This window comes from Aythya marila, assembly GCF_965140915.1.
Source record: "Aythya marila genome assembly, chromosome: 3".
Lineage (NCBI taxonomy): Eukaryota > Metazoa > Chordata > Aves > Anseriformes > Anatidae > Aythya > Aythya marila.
The window spans coordinates 7,384,829-7,403,225 of NC_139044.1; the positions used below are offsets into that span (position 1 = coordinate 7,384,829).

An 18,397-nucleotide genomic window follows, 5' to 3' on the forward strand; every position below is an offset into this window, starting at 1 on the left:
GCAAAACAAAACAAAACCATCAAGGCCTTTGTTTCTTATTAGGGTGAATAGTTCCCAGTGGAAATCCGGTTTGCTCTGTGCTCTTTAAGCAGTTTATTTTTAAAAATAATGATATTTGTAAGAAGCTTCTAGACATTCTTTTCCAACATCCCTGGTTGCTTTTCAACTGCAGGAAGAATGCTTCTGCTTGAATTTAGTTTGACAGTGAAGAGACATCCATGAGATCGATGTACCTTTTGATTCAGGTACCAAATCTCCTGCTGATGAGCTACTAGTATATGTAGGAGACTCCATTATATGTCTCCTGTGCATAATAGGAGATAACCAAAACCACAAAAATAACCTCCCACCCCAAAGCAGAATCCCCAACTGGAAGTAATAGGTAAGGTGCAGTAACTGTAAAATGAGCACCCTGTGATAGTTGTGCTACATTACTCCTTCTCCCTGTAATGCACAAATCAGATAAATTACTCTTCATTTAAAGGGTCTAAATTGTCATAGCCACAACAACTACAGATAAATGTCATGGTGTAGTGGAAAGAACACTTAACCAGACACAATTGTACATCTTTCTGTTAAAAGAATTGCTGTCTGTAATCGTGAGAAGTTTTTTTGAGTAAACAATAAAAAATTCTCATTTTGCCATGCCTTATTAGTGTACTTGTCACAGCGTGATGCTGATTTCAGAAGCGTCTTCTAGCAGTATGAATGGATATGTTGATTTTGTAGGACGTGGTTTCTATTTGAGAAACATAGAAATATCAAGTCCAGCAGAGTCTCAGGTTGCCTTAAGAACTTTCTTTTTCCTAATGCAGTAGCAAAATCAGTAAATGATCTCCTCCTCCCCTGCCAGCCTGTCCATCTGTGTCTCTTATTTTAAATGTACGTTGGCCTTATTAGCATGATAGACAGCAGTATACGTGTCAGAGGTGCTGGAAACTGTTTTGGCCACTCGCTAGCCTTGTCTGTTCATTCGTGTGTGCTAGCCAGTGTGCCTTTTTGCCTGGGCACTGGGTAAGACTGCATGTGACTTTGTAAATACACTAGCACAGCAGAGTAGTGAGAGAGAAACTCTTTATATTCTTTTCTCTTTAAGAGGATATGGGTATGTTTTTCCTCTTTTGAGGTTTGCTTTTACCTTCCAAGAATAACTTAGGTTAGCTCTGTTCTATACTTCTAGCATGCCATGTATAGTGAGGTTTCTCTCATTTTAACATGCTGTATGTTGCTATTGTCTGGCAGAGCTCTTATAGTACAGTTTCATAAGCTATTCTGTCTTGCAGGGCTTACTTGGAGTCTGACGTAGCCGTGTCTGAAGAGCTTATTCAGAAATACAGTAATGTTGTGCTTGGCCATGTTAATGGCACAGTCAAAGAGCTGAGACGTCTCTTCCTAGTCGATGACTTAGTTGATTCTCTGAAGGTAAGTCTACTTCAACTGTAAATGTGACAGCCTTGTGTAAATAGATTCCTTGCTGACCTAGGTTAGCAAAGCCCACTTGTCCTTACAAATGTGAATGAACAATAGCATCTTTGGCTCTGTATCGAGTTTTAGTTTGCTTGCTGGACCAATTTTTGTTGTTTTTCAGGAAGTGCAGCATTCTCTTAGACACATTAAGTACTGAATGCAGTCATAGAGTGGTTAGCTTTATTTGTACTTCATTTTGACAGTACTACAGTAAAAATGAATCGAAAACTGAAATAAACTTTGGCTGCATACAGTTGAGCTATTACACCTCCTTGCTGGTGCTTAAAAACAGGAATCTTAGAACAAGACACTGCTCCAGTATGGGCATTCAGAATGCATCACGACCACCTCTCTCTCACTCACTCTTAAAAATAAATAAATAAATCCGTTTACAGCTAGACTGGCACAGTCTGGCTTATGTTTTTCAGTTTGTTTCTGTACAGAGACTAGCAAGTGGTCAATTGATTTACAATACATTTACTTGCCTTGAACAGCAGGAGTTTTCTATTCATTTTTTTACTGGAAGAATGGGGACTGAATAATGCCTGTGCTTTACTGGGAAGGTAGAGGCTTCTTTCAGTCACTTGGTTTGGGTGTAAATAGTTGTTTTTCTTAGCACTACAAATTACTGAAATGTTTTTTTTGGAAACAACACTGCATAAAGCATGCAAAACAGCCTAACAGATACCTAGCATATGTTGAATTTAGTACTGAATAGAATTTACTGAATGTTGCAGAGCAAAACTGAGGTGCTCTTTACTGAGGTGGCAGAGCAAGAAATGGCATTGAAATGGCTGAAAAACCTTAATTTTTATTCTGTGAGAGTTATGCTCTCTCCTGCCAAGCTTATCACATTTCTTTGTCTTTCAATCCTTTACTGAGTACAACTTGTTGGCCATTTGCTTTTCAGTTTGCATAATCTTCTTGAAATAAAGTTGCATTTATCCTCCAGTTAAATCTCTTGCTTATAAAGTGCTTTGCAAAGGCCTTTGAGTTGTTGTGAGGATGAGGGAAGGGGTTTGGAGAGAAACTTGGAATAAAATAGGAAGGCTGTAAAAGTCCTCGTTTTATTTGTGGAATAGAAATTGAAGATAGTTCTCAGGGTCTTAGAGTTTCTAGATGCAGTTTCTCATATAGATGCATTTCTCTTGCAGTTGCTCCTATATAAACACAGTGAGGAGTTGGTACTGTGGGCATTGCAAATAATGTTGTCCAAGTCTTTCCCAGGAAGAGTCCTTTCCCTCTGGAAAGAGGAAAAGATATGTAAGGATGTTGGGTGTTGTCACCTATTGTCTGGTGCTCATAGAAAAGATTCAGGTTCTCAGAAGGAGAAGAGGAGATAAAGGATTAGCCCAGGGGGTTGTGCAGTATTCTTCCAGCTCCTACAGGGCTGTGCAATAAAAGTACTTTTATGAGGTGCTTGTGCGTTCATATTTTCTGGTCACCTTTCTATATACGATTGATACTGCTGCGGTCATTTTATGGCAGCACGACATAAATGAGCCTGTTTCTGTCTGTGCCTTGCTGGTGTTCCCACTTGGGGCTTGGTTTGGATGGCTAAATCATGTCAGCCCTGCCCGCCGCCTGTGAGAGGCTGGCTTGCCTTTGCACTTCAGTGACTGCGTGCTTGGGGTGCATCTCTGCAGCGCTGTGGCCTCGGTCAAAGGAATTGTTGTTCTGTGACTAGAACTGTATTTTGATAACATAAACTTGGAGTGTGAGGGAGGAAAGGAACATATTCTCTGTTTATTGCGCTTTTTAATGGCATTGATTCTCAGTGTTCAAAAAAGGTTATTTTGCTGAAGTCATATTTGGATCTTATTAAACAACTGGATACATCACAGAAAAGCCTTGTAGTCACAAGGTCACTTGTATTTCTTCAGTAATTAAGGCCTTTGTGGTATGAGCCTTCATCTGAGTTATGCGAATTTCCACACCATTTGTTTAGAGTTCACAGTCCCTTGCAGTAAGGAAGGGGAAGCAGCGAAGCCAACTGCTGTTGTACTTAGCACTGTTCTAAGAATTAAGTCTTCCAATAGTAGAATTAATTCCAGTCAAGATGTCTTCAAGGCACTCTAATCACTTCTAAAATAGTATGCTATGTAGGAAATACATTTTTATTCAGATGAAATAATTCACTTCCCCTCTATTCTGGCATTTAAAACATTTTATGTGGGTTAATTAGTCTAATTTATGGTAGTTGGGAGCAACCCTCTATAAAACCAGTGAATGTCAGGACCATTTACAGTTGCTGATTTTGAAGACTTTGCGCTTGAGGAGAACATTAAGATGCTGAGGTTTTATGTAATACAGCAGCTCTGGTTTTATTAAAAAAAAAAAAATACGCCTGGCTCATGTAGTTTAAACATCTTCACCATAGGAAACAGCATGTTTGTATATAATGAAAGCTAGCGAGCTTTGATGTAGAAAATGTCTGCAGGTTAGTTTATTGTGCATAATAGTTCTGGCTGTAAAATCTGTCTCGTTAAGATCTTTTTCTTTTTTTTTTTTTTTTTTTATTAAACAGTGCTTCAGTCATGGAAGTCTTAAAATGTACTAAATATTTATGCAGCACAAGGAGAAGTTCCTCATAGCTTTTCAGGGGAAATTTCAGAAGAGCTTTTGTCAGAGTCCCAGGAGGAGCTGCACTTTGTCCTGACACACAGTAATCGAGCAGCTCACCCTGGGCTGCGCAATCAGGAGCAGTTCTCTTCTGATGTCGGGGCACAGTTGCTTTCAATTTGTCATTGCTCAACTGATATTTTGAGAAATAGAGCTCTGTGCTATATTTGAACTGGTTTATAGTAAAGAAGCTGATATATCTGTTTATTATCCTTTCTGGATTTGCCATTAAATTGCCTTATGCTCTGGGTACTAGGGAGTCTTACTGAAGGAGGTAGGCAAAATCTGGATGCAGTCCATCAGGTACACAGTTTTGTTGCTGGTTCACATATAATTGTAATGTGCAGGTGGTGAGCTTGGGCCCCGTGCCTTCCTTCTATCCTGTTCTGAGCATCTGGGAAGAACAATATTATCTTTGTAGGTCACTCCTGGGTTGCTTTCAGCTTTCCCCCCCCCCCCCCCCCCCCCATCTTAGAGCTTTAAGTGCTCAGGCATGCTTGAGGTAAGCCTTTACACATTTGTATGTTTGTGTCATTTCTAGGAAAAAATAGAAACCATAAGTAAATGAGGGATTGAGATTGAGTCCATTAATTCCTGGGAGCCTGGTTTTAACTGTCAGAAAGGTGTGAGGAGGGAGAGGCAGTGGTTTGGGAGAGGGCTTTGGAGGATTTTGCTGAACATCATTTGCTTTGGTGGCCACACCTTAGAAAACAGCTGTCATTACTGACAGTTAGCAGTCAGCAGGATATGGCAAAGAGAGGTGGCCTCGCTGGGGTCGGTGGTTCCCTCTCCTGCCTGGAACAAATGGGCAAAGTGGACAGAAACTTCACACACGATAGGCTTTGTCATTAAACCCTAGCACTGCTTTGGACAGACTTCATGACAAGCAATGCCACTGTCAGTCAAATGTTAACTTCAGGAGTTTTATATTTCTCGGACCATAAATTCAATGCTCACTACATGATATTCCATTGTTCTGATGGTTGTTGGACTTTCGGATTGATTTTGATTCTGTTACCCCGCTGCTTACGTGAACTGTGTTTTCTGACATGGGCATAGTCTTGAGCTCTGTTATCAATGTTTACCTGGGCAGGGTGGTGCCTTGCTTCTGGAACTGTGCTCATGCAGGGGAGAGCTCGGAGAGCAGTCAAAATGGTTCACTGTGCATGCTTGAAGCCAGCTGATTTCCGATACCGAATGCACGCTTTGTGAGAGTCATTCTGGGCGTTCACAAACTTGGGGGCTTTTTGCTGTATAACAGTTGGCTTTCCTCCTGTCTCTCAGGCAGGGGACATGCTGCAGGGACAGACTTGCTCAGAAAGTGGAGATTTGCTTTGGTAAAGTCGCTCTTGTGCAAAGAGGCTGGCAGCCAGCTCTCACCCTGGCACTGCAGAGAGCAGAACTGGGCCAAGGTTTGAATGAATCATGAGGGAGGTTAGAGAAATCTGCTTTATTTTTCTTGATAAACCTGCCAAATTCCTTCAGTGGAAATGCAGCTGATGGTAACATTGCAGCCTTGTCTGAGGGTTAACTTTGTGCCTCTAGTGCTATTTGCGTCACCTCTGGAAAGAGCTGACAGATAAAGAACTGCATCATTTGCAATTAATCCTGCTGAATTTTGAATGGGACCAGCTTTGAACGAAGCTCTTGAAGTAAACTTCCTTCATTACAGGGGTTATACAGACCTGTCTATTGCCCTGCCCTTACTTGATTTTGCCCTCACTGTTGATTTTGTTTGATTTGGACATTTTGCGTCTTATGATAAGCTAAAAATGGATGTCTGGCTGCATAACTTCTGAGTAACTCAGCTGCAGTCTGCATCTTTTGCCCACAATCCTTCAGCATTACGTTCTTTATTTTCCAGTGCTTTGTGCCCACCTTTTGCCTTTGCATCTCCTGCTTATTGCGGTGCTTCACCTTCGGCTGCTATCTGTGGATTCTTTGGATTTGGATGTATCTGCAGCCTCTCCACCACCTTCCGCTGTTTTACAGTGTCTTGCCCAGAAAATAACCAGACATGCTTAGCTGATTAGAGTGCTGGGGTCTTGTCTGCTTAGCAAGAAATAAGTGCTGCTAAATCCACTAGATCTGACATCCAAATCCTGGCTTCTGCTCTGTTCCTTATGGGCTGTGCAACACTAGAAGAAATGGGCTGGTTTTCCTCAGGGAGGAATCCTACACAGAAATAGAGCTGGCAGCCCGCAGCCCGCTCCTGCCCTGGTATAGGTCAGAGGTGTGCTTGGGTCACTCTGCACCTGGCGGAAAGCTGCTGGGGTTTAACTCCCTCAGAGCCGTGCGAAACCGCTGAGGCAGGGTTGAGGCCCCCCCGATGGGGCCTGTGCAAGAGCAGAGTCAGCAGGGCAGGGGGAGCAACAGCGTGGCCAGTGCTGGGGCAGGCACCATGAGCGGCAGCAGGAAGGGAAGGGCTGGGTGTGCGTAAACCCAGCTTCTCTTTGGAGGTTGTCTTTGACCTGCGGCCATCTTCCATTTTGTGGCACTGATGACTTCTTTCTTTCCTGAATATTGTAGTATTCTAAGTCCTTGTGTTGTTTAAGGGAAAAACGTCACCCAAGCCAGCCTTGCCACATTCCCTGCCAGGTTTTTCACCCAGTGTGGCAGAAGCCCCTGCCTAGCAATCAGTGGTTCATGGAGACCACTGCGGAGCCGCAGCGTGGCTGTGGTGGGGCAGTGTCGCCGGTGGCTTTGCAGCCCCAGGGTTGATGTGCTCATGTGTTGGCTGCTGGGCTGCCATGCAACCAAATGACCCACTTTCCTTCTGGCTCTGTCCCCAAGGGCTGCGATATGTGCCAGCCCTTTCACCTCCCTGCCTGTCCTGTTCCTGTCTTTGAAGGGTGGGAGGTAGGAAGTGTTTGCCCATCGTTCTGAAATGCCGTATTGGAAGTGCTGTGCACACGCAGGGGACCTTGTGCAACTACCACGTACTGACAGCCTTTGGTCACTGCTGACTTGGGCCGAATTCAGCCCAATGACCTAGACACAAGAGGCCACATATCCCATTACTAAACCCTTCAGCCATCTCGTCACTCATCTATAATTACATTAGATGCACACGGGTGGAGTTTGGGGTGTTCCAGCTTCAAATGTGCATTTAGAGAAGTTATCTTGCTTACTGGTATAACTAATATGTTCTTGTAAGACCAGTCACAGGCTGACATGTGCTTTTATTTTTCAGTTTGCAGTGTTGATGTGGGTATTCACTTATGTTGGTGCCTTGTTTAATGGTCTGACATTACTGATACTGGGTAAGTGTTTGAAATTGTGTTAAATACCTAGCATTGCAAAATAACCCTGGAAAAGCAATGAAGTCTGCCCGATACTCCCAGGCTATTCCTGTGTTCTTGAGATTGTATCAGGATGATGTAGTTGTGTGTCCTTTCTCTAGGACATTGATAACCCTGCAGAATGGACAATTTTGAATTGTATTGAATTCTGTGAAGTTGCACATTTTCCAGACACCCTATCTCCCTGTCAGGGTTAGCTTTTCTTTAATATCATTGCTATATTGTAACTTTGGTGGAGGTACAAAATCAGCTCTGGTCACCTCCCACTGAAGATAGTTTGTTTCTTGTAGTCCAGAGGGCGGTGCCACTGACCTAAGCACTCTTGCTGAAGAATGTGCCTAACCCACAGTGAAAAAGTGAACTGTGACCAGAATTACTGTACCGTTAACAAGACCTGGAGAGCAGCCCAGCTTCTCCTTAGCAGGGATTATTTAAATTACCAGCCAACAATTTTTGTGTGTGGCCTAGTTTTTTCTTTTTGTTGTACCCTTTTGAAAGAAATGTTAAGGTGTGAAAGCAAGTCTTTGTTTAACTGAGCACCATTCCTTCTGTCAATATTTATACCTTTGATCTGTTCTTTTCCAGCTTTGATTTCGCTCTTCAGTGTTCCTGTTATTTATGAGAGACATCAGGTGAGTGTTCAATAAGGTTCATTAAATACTCCATGAAGTTAGTTCTATTGAAGCAAAACCAGGAGAAAATAAAAATTCATTTTATTCTTCTAAACTCTTTAAAGTCTTTAAAATGGCGGCCTTTAATCAGGAGTCACTGCCTGAGCCAAGAGAACCAAGTTCACTTGGAAGTCCAGGCCGTGCATGCTTTCCCATCCTCCTTTTTGGTGGAAGTGTAAGGTGGCTTCCCCAGCAAACAATTATGGAAAAAAACATGATTAACCTTCTCTTCCTCTCTTCTCTTCCTCTCATCCGGATTTATTCAGGCCTGCTGCAGCAGTAGGCAGGGTGTGAATCTTGATATAAGTACTTTTAAACCAATTTCTGAAAAAAAAAAAAAAAAAAAAGAAAAAAAACACACTTTGGAGCTGGTATTCAGGATTTGTGTCCTGAAGCCCCACAAAATTTGTAATTTGGCTAAAACAGGCAGCAGAAGAGGCTTGGTACAGTCTAATACTTCTATCAGCAGACTATTGTAAAGGAAGAGGCGGTTAGAAGAAGCCAAAGTAAAATGACTATGATTAAATAATAGTAGAGCTTGAGCAGGGACTGTCTTCAGCAGGTTGATAGCACGGGGGGGGGGGGGGGGGGAAGCCAGCCCTGGCTTAGCAGTTCCTTCTCCTCTTTCCAAAACAACTCTGATCCTGAAGGTCAGTCTGGGATGAAGGAAAAGTGGAAGAAATACTCTAAAAAGATGGGAGAGCTTCTTGGGCTCCTCTCCAACCTCTGTATGACCATAGAAACGAGCTAAATACTGTGCAGTGAAAGGAAAGATGATGGACAGTTTGCATGGCTTAGCCTGGGCTCCTCGATACTCCTGACAAGCCGAAGGTTGCTCTCGGAGGGCGTAAGCTGTTCGACAGCGAAGCAGCTTTCCTTCTCTGTGGTGCCCAGAGGAGAAGGAGAAGCTGACTGCTCACTTCTCACCATGGGCCTTGGTTGTGCGTGCTTGCATTGGAGCAGCATCAAACTGGGAAATAAGCACTGTTGAGCTGCATCCTTCCATCAGTGGTCATTCCTGCAGGGCGTGTCTTAGTGTGTGTAACTGCCTGCCAGGCAGCAAAGGAACTGTTGGTAAGCCTTGGTCTCTAACATCTCTCACCTTACATTTCAGGCCCAAATTGACCATTATTTGGGACTAGTGAACAAGAATGTCAAAGACGCAATGGCTAAGTGAGTTTTTTGTTTGTTTTTCACTTAAACATAAATAATGTTTAGTTTCTTGGCATGCATGCTACTTCTGTATATAACAAATGCGTTATATATACTAGTTGTGGGAGGAGAAAGTTCTTTGCTTAAAATGGAATGGTTATGAAATCAGCTCTTTTCTTGGAGGTGCATTTAAGTCCATCCAATGTTATTTTTAATAGAAATCTATGTATTAGTGAAACTGTGGGCCCACAGCGGTTGCAGCTGTGGCATGAGCAAAGGAGGCCTTCAGCAGTTCTATCAATTTTTCAGTGTAGTAGTTGGTTTGCCATGATAATTACCTTCACAGATTGCTGTCTTGAAGGCTTTTCTACCTACTCTTTTTTCCTTACTCAAATGCTGTTCTTTTTCCTCTCTTGTTCCTTTTGCAGGATCCAAGCAAAAATTCCTGGGTTGAAGCGCAAAACTGAATAAAAAGCCTGAAGCAACTTACTGATAGGAAGTTCATCTTTTAAGGGGGAAAATTCTTATTTGGATTTACATGGGGAGGGTCAGGGAATAAGCAAAACCCTTGACATTGCAGTGCAATTTCACAGATCTTTATTTTTTAGCAACGCAGTGTTTGAGGAAAAATAACTGTTTTGACTGCCATGTGTTTCATCATCTTAAGTATTGTAAGCTGCTATGTATGGATTTAAAACTAATCATCTTTCTTTATCCCATGTGCAGCACTGGCTAATACAAAAAGATTTGAGAAAGCTGTACATTTTGCTTCATCAGAGGTAGGCGCTGCTGCGTTCCAGAAGAGGTAGTGCAGGTGGAGCGGAGGATAACACTTCCCAGTTTGTGCACTGTGTATGGTCTGTGTAGATTGATGCAGATTTTCTAAAATGAGATGTTTTAGAAGAATATACCATTTTAGCAAGTTTTGAAAAATCTTGCCTTTTTGGTATGAGTATAGCTGTATTGTGATTTTATTGTTTTATCAATTGCCAATATATATATATATATATATGTGTTTCACAAAGCTTAGATCTTTCAGCTGCTCCACAGTGCTTCGTACTTCAGAGAATTGACTGATTTCTGGACTAGCTCCATAGCACACAAGCTTGAAAAACTAAAATGTCTCTGTAAACACTAGCATCTGTTTAAAAGAAACAAAAAAAAAAAAGTAATGAACAAAGGAACCTCCACATATATTAAAAGATTACAGCATACACTTTGTTGCGCAAACATGCAGTAGTTGATTTTGAGCAAGTAACTCTACAGTCTCTCAAACTCTGATAATCTGTGGACTGAATATCTAACGCTGCAAATGTTGTTTGGAAACTTAAAACCTTGTTATGCAAGAAATTATAAATGAAAATTTATACACTTGCAGTTTAAGCTGTATTGAACTAAGTCTGTGGAATGCATTGTGAAATGTAAAAAAAAAAAACAAACAAAAAAGAAAAAAAAAAAAACAAAACAAAACCCCAAGTATCAATAAAGCTTATAGACTTAAAATAATATCGGTATTTTGCTTTCTTGAGGTAAGTTTAATATATTTGTGTTTATTTTAAGTTCATCGTGATTAAATATCCATTGTACATGGTGGTAGAAGTAGTTTGTCAGATTTATAGCAATGTGAGTAGATGGATTTTTCATGATACCTTTTGTGCAGCGTGAAGCAGTTTGTTCAGTTCTAGTTACAGATCTGATGTCCTGAATAGCTGTGTTGGTGGGTGATGCTCAGTTTGGCGCGTAGTTCTCGTAGAGCAGATGCTTTCCTGCAGTGAGGAGGCCTTGATGCTGAATACTGAAGGCCACTGTTGTTACCATGGCCAGCTGCACTGACAGCTCAGTGACGTGGGTGACTGTCAGTCTTGTGAGTTGGTTGGTTGTTGAAAATTGTTCTTGAAAAAGATGAAATTTTAGATTCTGCTAAAAGAAGTAAATATCCTTGGCTTCTTTTATGTTGAAGACAGTAATGTATGCCATGTGCTAGTTTGAAGGAAATTGTTAAGCGAGTCCAATAATTTTTCAGATGTTTTCGAGCCTGATTTAGAAAGCTGGACATTGAAAACTTGTATCCGAGTTTATTTGAGACACAGATTTTAAATTAATGGCATCTTGACCATTGAAAAATAAATTCATGCACTAATATTTTAATTTACAGTATAATACATCATCACTTCTGAACATTTTATACATAAAGCCAAACCATATAAACATACAAATTTTTAAGTGTTATCCTGACAGACGCTATTGCTCTAAGATATTTTTAACATAGCCATTTAATAATTCCTTCTGCTGTGCAACTGGTTTTATTCAGGATACAATCAATGTGAAAGGCAAACATGACAACATAAGCAAAGAAGGTGCTCACTGACATCACCACCTAACATGATTACAATATTTGATCAATAAGGTTTATTTAAAAAAAAAAACTGCATAGGGACTCTTATTGTGTATCTGACAAGCTGATCTGTATAGTAATATAAGGCATTAATAAATTCACTTTTAAAAAAAGGTCATTCTTGGAGGTTGCTGAAGCACTTTTGTGTGTTAAATATACATGGATCCACTCCTTTAATTGGATAGTTGTTTCATTTGTCATTTTTATGATATTCTGTGTCCAACAGCTATTGTCTCACTTACGTAGTGGGAATCAGAAGTGGTTTGGCAGGATGGTTCCACAATTAATCATTCTATTAATCTGAACTGGGACTAAACCACAATTCAGTATCTCTTTTCAAATACTACATATAAGTCAAAATGTTCTATTTTGGCCTTTATTTCTTTTGATTAAAACCAGTCTGTTTAAAAGGAAGGTCATTCCAAAATACGGAGGCATTCCACACCAGAACTCTCCGAAATCTTTTGAAACTGCCCATGTTTTCTGTTCCTTTCTAAGATTTCATTTGAAAATTTGAACTTTCTTTTCTTTCTCAAATTCCACTGTCCCTATCATTTTTGGTTTTCTAAGAAGTTCAGTAACAACTGCTGAAGAGCTCTTCTTGCTTTTTGTGAACATCTGCTCATAGTCTCCACTTTCAAGTGGAGAGATCTCATATTTCATTTCAGCTGCCTGCTGCCCTCCTGCCCCATGATCCCACAGCCTAGTCACAGAGCAGGGGGCTGCACACGGTGCAAGAGAAGCAAGGATGGGGAGAGGAGTTCAAATTTAGCAAAGATTTTGCTTTTCTCCGGGATAGGTAAACCGTCAGGTACCAGAGTTATTTATTTTCTATGTCTAAATAGCATGGGAATAGCTGCCCACTGAAGGGGTCACAGCCCTCATTGGTTTCTCTCATTTGGCTCTCTCTCCAGAGGGCATAATGGGAAACAAGGATTCCTGATGGCTTTCAAAATACTTTAATGCACTAGATGGTCACTGCTTGGGATGGCAGTTAAATATGAAGCATGTTTTCCTGCCAACAGGGAGATTGCAGGAACACTTAGGGAACAACTTCCTCATTATTTGTGTTAAAAAAAATCTTTCTACTTCCCCCACTCCTGTCCCCACTTTAAGTTAAGCCTCAAATTCTGGCTGCAGCCCATCTACCATCTGAACCAATTGAGTATAGCTTACCAAGAGATGTCACACCACCAGTTTTGTCCTCATAATGATGCATAGGTTCCTGCTCTTGGAAACATTTTGGAATTCATTTCTGAAGGTATTAAAAACCAAAGCACTAAAAAGGGATTTAGCGGATAACGTAAGTACATGTCTGGAAAAGTGTTGGTGTTAGCCCTCCTCTGTGTGAAAGTTATAGCACCATATGTTGAAAGCAGACATTGGTGGGAGGCAAGATTGTAGCCCAGACTACTGGAAATATTGTTCAAAGGCACTTCATGGATAGAAAATTTTGCCAAATAAATACATTGAAACAAAAATTATACTTTGCTCCTCCAATTCCTGAAAGCTGAAGCATGAACCCAGCGTGCTCATTAAAAGCTTGTGACTTAGTGCACTAAATTTGAGTTTTAAGCAGGTATAGTAAAAACACTTTTTTGAGTGAATGTTTAAATTTTGAAATTATGCAAATTAAAGGGCCCTCTGTGTCCTCCCTTTTCAGACGTGATTTGAATAATACAGTATTAGGCAAAAGCAGCTTAGGGTGTTAACTGTTCACTTTAGCTTACCCCTCTTACAAAACATGTCGCTTTCAAACTTCAGCTTCCTGCTCAAGGATGTTGGTCTTCACATCGCAAGATCGCATTCATGGTCAGGAAAGTCACGAGTAATCCAAAAAGGTGTAATCCACACAGCAGCATGTGGAAATTCCAGCGGCTGAGGGTAGAGGCATTCATGGCTGTCCAGTCCAGAGCTGTCACTTGGTGGTTGCAGTAACAGCAGGAAAAGTTGTCTTTCAAAGACATCGCCATACAAATACACTACAAAGAAGTTAAGTGATAGTGTAACATTTATTTATAAGTAAATTAATGATAACCTTTAGCATATCATAGACAGACTACTCAAAATACGTCTGTGTCTATAAATACCTCTAACTGCAAGCCTCCAGGTAAAGCAAAGGTAAGCCCTGGCACTGCCTTCTGTTGTGCACATGTTGAAACAGTCTAATAATGCACAGCCACTCCCCCCCAACACAGCCAGTCACGTACACATGCAAACATACACTCACAGTCAGCTGCATGCAGATGCGTGTGCAGCTGCACATGCAAACCATCATGCACGTGCGGCCACACACACCCAGAGCCAGAGAGCCAACACCCAGAGACATGGCCATGTGCATGCACACACCCACACAGAGGCATACAATCCATGCACCCACCCACATCCACTCTTTTTTTTTTCCTTTTTCCTTTTTTTTTTTTTTTTTTTTTTTTTTCCTTCAGGCACCTTTTGAGGAGCCTCCGGTTACTTCAAATGTTTTTCTAAATCCGTCTATCCTTCTGTTCAGCTGGAATTTCTGTCCTACCCCCTTTCTGGGTGGGAGATACTCAGTTATTTTTGTGTGACTGACACCCTCACCAGCTGTCTCTATCTCATCTAAATGTTCTTCAGCCACACAAGTGGGTCCTGTGCCAGCAGCCAGAGCTCCTTCACCTACCTCTTGTCACTCAAAGGCTCCGTGTTCCTTGCAGGCCGTGCAGCAATAGGCAAGATCGGCCTGGTCTGGCCTCTCCAGGAGGAAGGCAAGACAAGGGACTTAGAAGCAGATGCTGGGTGCTCTGGTGACATAAACTGAAGGCACAGATACCTGACTGCATGATTACCCGATGGCCTTATGAGTGTGGCCAAGGTAGCAGGAGCAAATCACGTACAAGTAAGCATAAAATACAGCAGTGCAAGAGTAAGAAAAGCAAAGTTCACGCTTCAGCAGGTACCAATGAATACAGAGTGAGCCAAGAAACGTGGTACTTGCATTGCTGTGCGTTTGGCACGGGAAGTTACACAACAAATTTTTTCATCAATCCCATCACCATAAAAATAAATAAGCAGCTACCTGCAGTCATCTCCTCCTGTACTTATCACATACTTGTCATCATGAGAAAAGCGGATGTTGGTAACATGCGCAGAATGCCCAAAATACCGCTTGTGTTTGGCCTGTTGGAAAAGGAAGAGAAGTTCAGGACTTCGGTATGCTAGCCCACCATTAAAAAGTGACAGCTGACTTGTGAGTGCATGCATAACCACACCCTCTGCAGCACTCCTGTCAGAGCTCCTGGTAATCCAAACTGGGCACCCAGCTCTGGGAGCTGTGGCCTTCCCAGCAGCTGGAAGGTGGCTACCCCGCCACCTGCGAGCAGCTCTCCTAGGGACAGCAAGTCTGCCACATGGCTCCCACGCTCCTGCAACCAGCGCTGGCTGGGAGCAGCCTAGAGCTGACCTGTTGGGCCGTGCACTTTGGACTCCTTAAAAACATACATTAAGGAATTTGGACACAGGGAAAAGCAAGCTGCTTAGATTAAAATAAAATATCTACTTACAAATTTTTCTGTGCATGGGAAATCAAACAGTTTCACCAGACCAAAATCATCGCCTGTGACTATATTTAGGCCAGCATGGGTCACACATGCACAATTGACATCTGCTTTATCTGCATTTCGCGGCCAAATTCCAATGACTTCGTCTCCAAGAATGCTGTTCAGAAAGGAAGTTAAAAAAACAGCATTAGACCATAAGACCTGTCTTGTCCAGAGCATGGTAAGGCATGGTGAGGCAACAGCCTGTTAACTGCCTTCTTTTAAAATCTCTTCCCTCTAAGCCATTGCCTGCGTTCTCATAATGGAGAGCATCACAAGAATATATTATTGCTGCATGGCACCTAAACCGTCTCTAAACACAAACTCTGAGGTTTTCTTCTGTGAAACCATTCCCATTGTTTTATACAAGCAGCTTGAGCAACTATGGGCTTTTCCCTTCCACATGGGCATGTACTGTACCCTCCCCTTGGTGATTTTTTTTTTTTTTTAAACAATAATACTCTCTTCCCTTAGCCTGAGTGAGTTTTTGAATGAGTGAATACTTGTTTGGATCTGAGTATTTCTCAAAATAGCTTCCCCCCCCCCCCCCCCCCCCCCCCCCCGCTTACCTGAGGTTTCTTTATAATTATTTACCCACATGTTAACTGTCAGGTACACCTGTCTCATTCCCAAAAGCTGTGAAGAGCCCTTAGAAATGAGTAATTTGGGGCAGAATTTTTATGCCTAATTACAGAGCAGTAAGAGTGGGAGGATCCTCACTTATCTTCTCCTAAACATCTGCCTGTACTATCATCCCACTGTTTATTGTCAGATCTGCTTCTGGCCTGTTCCACATTCTACAAGTGCACGACCATGGTTTTGTAATCACGTGCAAGGGGGTCCTATGTAAGTCCATGTCAATAAATACATTTTAATGGTACCCACAACTCCTTTCTATACAATCAGCTCATGTTTCCATGCCTCCCATGCTGCTTGTGCCAGCATGCCAATAAAATGAGCCTGTAACAGCACAGAGCAATGTGAGGGGGCAAAGCACTTCACCACTGGAAGGCTGGGACAAATGGCAACAAGCCAAAGTGGATATAAGACAGTGATATATGACAGTATGAATAACGTTATACAGAGACAGCATGACACCAACCAGCTTCAACCACTGAAAAAGGCATGTAAGAACTTTAGGGAAGGGGAGTGTATGATATTTTTCTTTCACATTTGTCAAACCCCAGGGACATTTCATGTATTTGGTTTACACAGTCTGATCTTATGCACTGTATTGTATGCAGTACTGCGCTGATCTCCAGTCAGGTAGAACTTTGTTCCTCAATTTCTCACCTTGTCCATGTGGCCCATGTAATCTTCTCTATCATGGCAGGATCCGTTATTTGCTTTCCTAGTGGTACCTCATGAACTTGACGCTTATAGGCACCAGTTGATACCTGAAAGCAGGAAAGGAAAAAGCTAGAGATTTTGCCAGAAGTGCATCAATTTATCTTTTAAAAAATTTTCCAGCAATAATAGTCTTAGCAAGTAGTATCAGCAAATAAACATCACAGATAACCATTGTGTTTTTTTCCTCATGAGCTATAATTGTATGTAATATAAAGTAACAACAATGCTACAGGACAATAATTGAATGAGGTGTTTGTATGCATTCTACATAGCTGATGAATTTCCTTTTACTCTCTTGCTTATCTCGACCCAATTTTACGAAATTCAAAAGGAAAACTCACATGTGAATTCAGCTATGATATGCATCCCACCCTAGAGAAAGGTTTCTATATTGAGCTTATAGTCCACAATTTTATTTTAAGGCAATGCATATGACACTGGGGATAAGAGAATACCTTACCCTCAGCACACTGCTAATCTTTTAATGGAACTGAGCTATATTGCTACTGCAGGGTATGCAGAACCCAGGGGAAGACCCAACTATTTAGAAAGAAAAAGACAACTTTAAAAATAGCTCTGTGAACATCGTAAGGGCAATCTAAGTTATCTGATTCGCATCAGAAAGTCTCCCCTACTCTTTTTTACCTCCACCTTGTTATTATGTTTGACAGCAAATAAGTCACAATAAATAGAAATAAGCATGGTCCTATGTGAGATATACCTGTATGTACTTGCTGTCTGCAGAAAAATCCATCTGGATGACAAAACTTGCAATGTCTTTGCAGTAGCCTATTCGGTTTAGGGTTGTACCTTGAGTGAGATCATAAAAATCTACAGTATGTTCTTGTGAACCCACAGCCAAAAACCTGTTATCCGGGCTGATCCTAGACAATAAAATATGGAATGAAGATATAATTTACCATTTCTTCTGCTTCCTATGATAACACAAAGGGACAAACTTACTTTACTGTGAAACAAAATACCTTTTATCAATAGTGAGGTTAAATCCAAACCAAACACTGATGCTTGGATGCTTAATGAGAAAGACTGAGGATGTCATACATAGAGAACTGGTGTTAATGTAGCACTTGAAGAAAGTGCGCAGCACAATATGCAGAGTAACACCAATCCTCTGTGAGAAAATGAGATTTGCAATTTTATAATGTGTTATATTAACTCCCAGAATTATAGCTCCACAGTATACAAATTACTCAAGTGGATATAACTGAATTATATCAGTTTAAAAAAAGAATGTGCTATATAATGTGTATGTATATATAAGCTTAAGGTATCTGTCAGTCAGCCGGTAAATGCATTTCATGATTTCATGCAAGTTTCAACAAATACGGAATTGCAAGAAAAATGGAAAACACCTCTGAACTGGGTGGACTATTTCCTAAGCAAGGGCTGTGTATTTAGAGAACTTCAGTTGAAGTTTTTGACATACCTAATATCCTGAATTGCAGACTTCCTGTCTCGCTTTTTGCCCCAAACTTTAAGGCTGTTAACAAGTAAAATAACAAATTCTCCATTCTTCATGCCGATTGCAACCATCTCACCATCAGGACTATATGCAGCACATCTTGCTGGATGGCCTAGATTGACTTTGTTCAGCAGTTTCTGTATTAACGGAAGCAACAGTATCATACCTGTACTGTAGAATGCTATCAAGTAAACAGAAAGTTTCCAAGCAAAACGTATAAAAACCACTTATTAAAAACAAATTCTGTTTCATTTCCTCTAAATATAAATCTGAAGTTGCACATAAAAATAACATCCCACGAGGCATATGTTGCTAAACAGAATTCAAAATATAGATCTATCTTGTTGCAGGATGACTTCAGTTTTGACACCAGAAAGAAT

At 41.2% G+C, this 18,397-nt stretch overlaps 2 protein-coding genes across 11 annotated transcripts in view; one reads left to right on the forward strand and one right to left on the reverse strand.

Annotated features, from left to right (window-relative positions):
• RTN4 (reticulon 4) overlaps positions 1–10,684 on the forward strand; it is a 48,221-nt gene extending 37,537 nt beyond the window's left edge. For all 9 annotated transcript variants that reach the window (XM_082758243.1, XM_082758248.1, XM_082758251.1 and 6 more), the window contains 5 exons: positions 1,284–1,422; positions 7,283–7,352; positions 7,977–8,023; positions 9,177–9,235; positions 9,643–10,684. In XM_082758243.1, coding sequence (XP_082614369.1) covers positions 1,284–1,422; positions 7,283–7,352; positions 7,977–8,023; positions 9,177–9,235; positions 9,643–9,685 — 358 coding nt within the window. In that variant the 3' untranslated portion in view covers positions 9,686–10,684. The remainder of the gene's footprint in view (positions 1–1,283; positions 1,423–7,282; positions 7,353–7,976; positions 8,024–9,176; positions 9,236–9,642) is intronic.
• Positions 10,685–11,852: 1,168 nt separating this feature from the next.
• EML6 (EMAP like 6) overlaps positions 11,853–18,397 on the reverse strand; it is a gene marked incomplete at its 5' end in the record, with an annotated part of 125,500 nt that continues 118,955 nt past the window's right edge. For both annotated transcript variants that reach the window (XM_082758240.1, XM_082758241.1), the window contains 6 exons: positions 11,853–13,591; positions 14,665–14,765; positions 15,149–15,302; positions 16,478–16,581; positions 17,256–17,418; positions 17,982–18,154. In XM_082758240.1, the coding sequence (XP_082614366.1) occupies positions 13,567–13,591; positions 14,665–14,765; positions 15,149–15,302; positions 16,478–16,581; positions 17,256–17,418; positions 17,982–18,154 (720 nt within the window). In that variant the 3' untranslated portion in view covers positions 11,853–13,566. The remainder of the gene's footprint in view (positions 13,592–14,664; positions 14,766–15,148; positions 15,303–16,477; positions 16,582–17,255; positions 17,419–17,981; positions 18,155–18,397) is intronic.